Source organism: Manacus candei, unplaced genomic scaffold (assembly GCF_025592945.1).
Source record: "Manacus candei isolate 608988 ecotype Guabito, Panama unplaced genomic scaffold, ASM2559294v1 h1tg000028l, whole genome shotgun sequence".
In the NCBI taxonomy this organism is placed as follows: domain Eukaryota; kingdom Metazoa; phylum Chordata; class Aves; order Passeriformes; family Pipridae; genus Manacus; species Manacus candei.
Genome location: NW_026138076.1, coordinates 437702 through 445033, shown reverse-complemented (window position 1 = coordinate 445033; position 7332 = coordinate 437702). Strand labels below are relative to the sequence as shown.

The window sequence follows — 7332 nt, the reverse complement described above, 5'->3', positions numbered from 1 at the left end:
CAGCAAAGAAACCACAACGACTCAGCCAAATTTAAATTCAACACACCACAAAAAGCGTTCCTAGGGAAAGGCAAGCTGTGCCAGTGAAAGCAGGCCATATATTGTAAATTTTGGTGGCAAAGAAAAGGCTTCCATTCAAGCCTCTCTGGGATACTGGCACGGTTTTTGCAATCAGGCTCTGCAGGGAAAAATGGCTGGTTGGTCTGTTTACAGCAGATTTACCAGCCCCCCTTTCTGAAATCTTGAAACAAAGGCTCCTCCACTCTCTGGTGAAAACCTTAATCTGCAGGATGCAGAGGATAGGCTGCTGTCTACTGAACAGCCAAGCTCTACATGACCAAAATTCAGGAGGAAAATATTGCTTCTGCTAGTATCCACCTAGTACAGTAAGGATAACCTGAAGAGCATTTGCTAAGAAGTCCTATCCCTTGTAGCCTTTCATCCTTCCATCTTCAAAACAGGAAATGAAAAAAATTTCCAATGCAAATACTACCCTAGAAGTATAACGATATATATCTTCTTGGTAGAACTGAGATGCAGAAGAGTAGGAGGCAGGAGTGAGATTCAGAGGTTCATTCAAATATACCTTGATTTTTTTCTCCTCGGAACATTATCCTCCCAGCATACAAGAGACCTCAGCCAACTACTTTGATTCTCACATCCTAGCTGGTTCAGCTTCAGTTGCTTTTATTCTTCACAATTCTCTTTATTTCTTCTTTCTTCCATTCCCTGTGTTCTGTAGGAACAACTGCCCTTTCCTGTCTTTTCCTAGTGAGTGACCTTAATATCTCCCCCAGTCACCACCAATGGAATTAAAATAAATGAATCAGAAGTGAAGCAAATTTTATATCTGACTTCTAGCAATCTGACCAGCTTGTTTATGGGCTGTATCCCTTTACATATTTACACTGCCTACTGAGTGAAAACCCTTCAGAGCAGGGTCTGGCTTCTGTTTGTCAGAGAACTAAGTTCCTAACTGAGTCTGAAGAATCCTCTCTAATTTTCTAAAGAAAAATATCTGGGAAAAGTATGTCCCTCAGTGCAAAATAATCAATCTGAAGTTCAGTAGATTAGAGTATACTGATAAGCTATCTAAATGCACTTGCCAAATAAGATAACTTGTCTATTGTAAGTCATCCAAAAATATTCTCATGGCTAGGATCTCTGTAAGTATAAACATTCTGATGAAGCAAAATGATTTAGAGTTACAATTAAAAAAACTGGAGTAAGCAAAAAGATACATAGGAAACATAATAATAATCCTATCCCAAAAGATTGTGCTATCCAAGGGGATCTACAATATTAATTAGTAAGTTGTTGCAAACCTATAAAAAAATCATCCCATAATTACTCTGAAAAAAAGTTGCAATTTCAAAGCTACACTGCAGAATAGCATACTGGATTAATTATGCCAGACTGCAGCAATAACCTTGAATTAAAGCTGCAACCTTCTATTTTTAAGAAACAATTGCCTTTCTGGTTGATGAAACCTGTCGTCCCATCAGGTAACAGACGTGACCAGGAAAGAGAAAAGCGATAATGAGTCAATCCAAGCTGTTTGATACATTTCAAATCTTCCTCCCACAGAGTGTAGCTGCCACAAGCTACATCACCAGTCTGGTTCTTGAAAACTCGATCTCCTCCCTGATGGGTGAATATGTCCCAGACATTAGGGCCCTTTCCATCTGCATTCCAGCCTTCTGCTTGAAGAACAAAACTTGGTTGTTACACTTTTGACATCAAAAGACATATGTTGCATGTAAATATTTATCACAAGGTAGGCACAAACCCCTTAAAATCCCATGGGCAAAATGAGCAGTATTCCCTCCCTGCTCCTTACTTTAAATAAAGTAACTAGGAACTTCCAAGCATTAATACATATTTGCATTAGGTTTTGCAATTATTCATATTTTTGTTTGCTACTAACAATTTGAAAATCCTGTTTTAGAAAAGCATTCAGAGTTGTAACACTCTTCATAGTTCCTTAGCCAAAAATCAGATGTTTGCCACTCTTGAGATATTATAGGTTTTCACAAAGGGCATTTTCTAATGCAACTTCCATCCATAAATGCAAAAGATCGGTCCGTATCAAAGAAAGCCTTTAGGGTATGAGAAATACATCCAACAAATAGGCACTTATGGCTTTCAGGATGTCCTTTGAAAAGCTTGACAGTTTGTTAAAAAGAAAGGAATGCCATTATGAGCCACGGCCCTAGGCATATACAAGCTGAATTAATACCACAGCTCTGCAAAACTTCTGCTTTTTGTTTAGCCAGACATTCACAGAAATGAATTTTGAATGCTCAAAACCACTGCACCATTTTCCCTAAACTTTCAGAGTTTTGGGAAATTTCTTCACAATTCCAAAATTGAGATAAACAGATTACCTTTAAAATATTCAAAATTTAGTTTTTGTCTGACATTTAACAACATATAGTATTTAATCCAAATAAATGCACCTTTTTTCATTACAAGTTTCTTTGTCTTTCCAGAGCAATGCTGTAGATGAGAAAAATATTTCATTTTTTTATGTGGAGAGCTCTGTAAACTTACTGTACGCCGTAAACCCCTGCAAAGTGTGATTTAATCATAAAATTGCAATTAACCTCAAAATGGCCAACCTCATTTACCACCAAGATTTTTCAGAGTCCCGGTGAATGCACGGTTCCAGGATTACTCTTTAAAAACTAAAATGACACTGTGTGTTAAAATTACGTATAAATTAAATATCAGTTGGGTTGTAAGATTAATACCTATATAATAGCTACATATCAATCCTCAATAAAAGTGTTTTAATAATCAATTAGTATCATAGAAATTAGAGATGGAGGAGAACTATTAGGAGGTCATTGAGTCCATCCCCTGCCAACGCAAGATTGCTCCCTTAAGTATATTCAGTACTTAATACACATCTGTCTTATTAAATCTAAGTTTAATGCAAGGTTAAGCATATTGAAGACACTTAATTTAAATCGTTACTAAAATCTGTAATATCATTTCTATAACCTAGCTTTTCAAAGATCATTGTCACATTTCATGATCTTTACAGAATTTTATTGCAGCACACGAACACTGATACATCTACATTTGGTTGGTCAGTAAATTAAATTTTACATGGGACAACCTTCAAAGTAGGTCACATTTTAGATCCAGACAGTTTGAGCTTCTCTTAATCTCAGAATTTATCACAGACTTTGTGCTCTCTCTGCATGCTCCTTGGAAAAATACAGTACTAAAAGTTTTCTATATCCTGCATCTGACTTCAAACATGACTACTGAAATAAATAAATTTGAGAGAAGTGCATAAAATAAAAAATAACAGTAATTCTTTGGTGGTACTTAGAATTTAGAAGCCTCTAAGAGCAGGCTTTTTGCACCATATCAATATGACACAGCTCCTTTTTTCACTACGGTTGGAGTTAAGGAAAGCCAAAAGCTGCCATAACGGGCAGCTAACACAGCTTCATTTAAGAACCATTACCTAGAGCAGATGCTGAATGATTTCTTAGTACCTGCCTGCCTTCCTCCAGCACAGGAGATGGGAGGGAGGGGGAAAGGCATTTGTTTTTCAGCGGAGTATACAGTACTACTCCAGTGGTCATTAGCCACTACAAAGCCCTGACTGGGGCTGTAGCAAACAGACCCACTTTCAAGCATTCCTCATACTGTTCGAAGAGCCTCTTTGTACAGCCCTGAGTATCTGAGCTACCTAAATAAAGAGTAGGAAGGAATTCAGCTAAGGCAACAGAAAGCTCTACATACACGAACACATCCTGCTGAGTCACAATTAGTCTACACAGAGCTCTCTCTGCTTCAATGAACCAAGCTCACACCTCTAAGTATGCTCAGAAACCTCCATGCTACACAGCACTTCATAGTGTAGACATAACCGAAGTTTTAGTGTGCTTTGGGGCAAGGAAAGAACAGTGATAGGGAACTGATTTTACATTTAAAACACTTAGGTGAGACTTAGATACCAAATCAGTACATGACATCATCAAATTAATAATATAAATTATTATGATACATGTTCCCCATTCTCTGCAATTATTACAACAGAACAAAATAGAATGCTTTTCCATTTAAGTGCAGCTAGTAAAGCAGGAATATTACGGATCAGAGTGTGCAAGTTTTCATGCACTTTTCCAAGTACACTTTTCTTCTAATTCAGTTGTGTTTTCACCTCTTGGAGTGAAATTTTCTTGGTCTGATATCTGACCAAAAAGTGAAATTTTGTTAATGCAGTTTGACTATTTGGCATATGAAAGAAGTGAGAAAAATCACTTTTAACATTATAAGAATTTTCTGCAACTTTTCCCTCTCTCAAAAAAAAAAAAAAAATCAAGCAGAGAGTTGAAATTTAGCATAGAAATGGCCCTCAGTAAGAAGAAGTGCTTTTGAGTGTTCTGGTGCAAATTGATTTTGATTTGACTGAGTCATGAACCTTTGAAATCTGCACTTTGAGCATGCAGAGTACAATTGGTATGATTTTTTAGCGCTTTGAAATATACAGAGTGGTGAAGGTTGTGCTGTGCATAAATACATAGCTTACAGTAAAAAAAATAAAGTAGCCTGTCAGCCCTTGCCTCATCCACTGTGTATCTTGTGATATGTGCAGCAACTGAGTTTGGACTCTACAAGAACTATTGCTTCAATCATGCTGCCTCTAAGTTGGAAGCTGCACAGCCTCCAAAGCTTTCAGGAGAAGGAATTCCCTGTTGAGTTTCTTACTGCAAGAAAAGGGTCATTTGAGTAGTGTCTAGACCATATTATAGATTTATTTTTTTTAACGTTTTTTCCCACTCAGAAGCCTTAAGAAAGCTCATTAAAAATACATTAAGAGAACATTAAAGTTGCACATCTAGCCACTCAAAAGGCAGGAAATTATAATGTCATTCTATATGCACACACGATTCACATTTTAAAAATTAGTTAATAGAGCTGTGTGAATTGCAGGACTCCAGTTAGAATCTGGCCCAGAATATTGATTCCCTGGGAACAGCGAGCTGTGCAGTCTATTAGGTGAAGTGAACTGAGCTCGTTAAAAGGTACCGAGCATGGGCAAGTACTCTCAATTTCAGCAATAACCGAGAACTAAAGGCTACATCCTCAAAGACAATTTAGGATCTACAACTCCCATTTAGGTACGGAAATCAATGGGATTTAAGTGCCTGTATGCTGCAGGGCATAATATGAGAAAATCAGGTCTATATGTATTTTGAAGATTTCTAAAGACACATTTATGAAAGGATAAAGTTTGGAAGGGTTATGGCTGTGAGTGTCCCTGTGTTTACATGTTTATGTGTTTACATTCCCTAACCTGCAGCACCTTTCATATTCTGCTGGACAAATCACTTTATCAACCCCCCTATTCAGTTGGGAACATGACACATGTCCCTGGGGGGTGATTTCCACAGATCCAACTGTTAACCTCTCAGTTCATTGTTTTTCATAATCTTTCGAGATGAGTTTCTAACCAAAGATTTCCTGTGAGCACCACTGTCTGATGAGGCAATTCTCCTGTCCAGTCTCAGAATAGCCAATAGTAATCTACTTAAATTGGCTCTACAGAAAGGAAATATACAAGAAATAATTGAAAAATTACTTATATCTGCTTTTTTCCACCCCACTTTCACTAGCTAGCTTCCTCCTCCATTTCCATTACCTAGTCACATTTCTGAGATTTGAAACATCCCTTACACTCTTCTTACTGCTTAAGTGAGAAGTGTTTAAACAGAAGTGCTACATGATTCGCATCAGATGTAGTGTCTACATAACGAGGCAAAGATCAAACACTCTCCTTCCTGGATCCAGACTTTTCGTTCACTTGAAACTTCCTTAACACTTCGACAGCTAAAAATTGACACCTTCAATTTGATATGCTGCTGTAGCTGCACCCCAAGCAAATCCAACTGGAAAAGCAATATCCTCTGGTACCAGTTGCAGAGGACAGGTGAATACACAGCATTATGTGTGCTGTGGAGATGCTGGCTTCATTTGCAGACAACACTTTCTGGCTTGATCGCTCTTCCACTTTTTACAAGCAGATTCTAAAGTGAAGACAAAAATAAACCCTGTGCAGCTCCACACACTGAAGGGTAAGCCATGCACCTTGCACATCTCAGGATTAAAGCAGAGAGGTTCAGTCTGTTATTAGTGAAAGTGGAAAAGGCAGCAGTGGAAAAGTCCAGGGTGGTCACGGTAAAGGGGCTTCTCCTAGTACAAAGCATCAGTACACAGAACAGAACTCTGTTTCCCTTCACTTCCCTCTCACCTCCTACCTCCCACACAGAGGACTTTGTGGGTCCTCTACTCAACATAATTCCTTTAGTCACCAGGCAAAAAGTAATTTCCTCCTCTTCCAGTAAGCTTCAAAATCCAGCAACCCCTCTTCTTTTCTGGCATCAAAATTGTTTTTCTTTTCCTTCCCAACACCAAAAAAACTTGCCTGCAGTGGCTGAGAAAGGATGTTTTAGCCATTACATGTTTCACAGGGGAAACCAATGAGTAGAAGAGCAAGATTTGTATGGGAGTACAGACAGAACAGCCATCTTTCTCCTTCTTTAAAACTCCGTGGATGCTCATTTTTTTAGAGCAGCAATGACAACCTTATGGCATGTGTGCCAGAATCAGCATCTGCAAAACAGCCCTCAGGTCTCTTCTTCTACCTTCTGTCAATGCTGTTACTGTTCTCCTGTCAGCAGGCTGAAAAGGGAGCAGCAGCAGGAGAGTCAGGTAACAAGTGAGATGGGTTGAAAGTAGCTTACTGTCCCCTTCCAGAAAACTGCAACACCTGGCACACTAGATGGCACTACTGCAAATTTTTATTTATTTTTTTTTTTTTTTACTTACTGGAGCTTTCCCCCCATTTATTATATCACTACATTCGCACCGCTTTTGCCAAGGTCAGTATCTGCACATATTGGACTGCAGGTTGTAATGTACCACCACTAGTATTTTTTATTTTTTACTCACTTCTTGATTTTGAAATCTTTCTGGGTGAGGACCTGCTTCTGCAAAGTATTTTACATGTAACTGACACTTTCTTTGATAGTGAAAATAAGAAACCTTAACATATACAGAAAAGCCACTAATAAATTCAATGCACATACTTTTGCCAGAAATGCACAATAAAAGAGTTAACTTCTTAAGGAAAAAAAAAATCCTTTGTACAGACGCAGAGAAGCTGATTTAATTCCAAAATGCACATTGCAGAACCAGACAGTGCAGATGCAATGCAAAATAAATCAGGCTTTCACAGCAGGCAAGTATTTTCTCAAGTGTCTTTCAAAGGAAAGGTAAAAGCACCTTGAATACAAAGGAACAAAGGGG

General features: G+C 38.2%; 1 protein-coding gene across 1 annotated transcript; it reads right to left on the bottom strand.

The window, feature by feature from the left end:
• Positions 1 to 421: 421 nt before the first annotated feature.
• LOC127472127 (cytosolic beta-glucosidase-like) lies at positions 422 to 6320 on the bottom strand. Its single transcript, XM_051789820.1, has 4 exons — positions 6275 to 6320; positions 5868 to 5930; positions 1473 to 1700; positions 422 to 450 (listed from the first exon to the last, which is right to left on the bottom strand). Exons 1-4 carry the CDS (start codon positions 6318 to 6320, stop codon positions 422 to 424), a joined length of 366 nt encoding a protein of 121 aa, XP_051645780.1.
• Between the last annotated feature and the right edge of the window lie 1012 nt (positions 6321 to 7332).

What these genes read in the sequence shown, in the direction of transcription:
- LOC127472127 (XM_051789820.1), bottom strand. Translation starts at nt 6,320, where the DNA reads ATGTTGAGTAGAGGACCCACAAAGTCCTCTGTGTGGGAGGTAGGAG. An exon ending in CTCTGTGTGGGAGGTAGGAG is followed by an intron (nt 5,931 to 6,274) that starts GTGAGAGGGAAG and finishes AACTGGTACCAG; the next exon opens with AGGATATTGCTTTTCCAGTT. An exon ending in AGGTTTCATCAACCAGAAAG is followed by an intron (nt 451 to 1,472) that starts GCAATTGTTTCT and finishes CCTGTTTTGAAG; the next exon opens with ATGGAAGGATGAAAGGCTAC.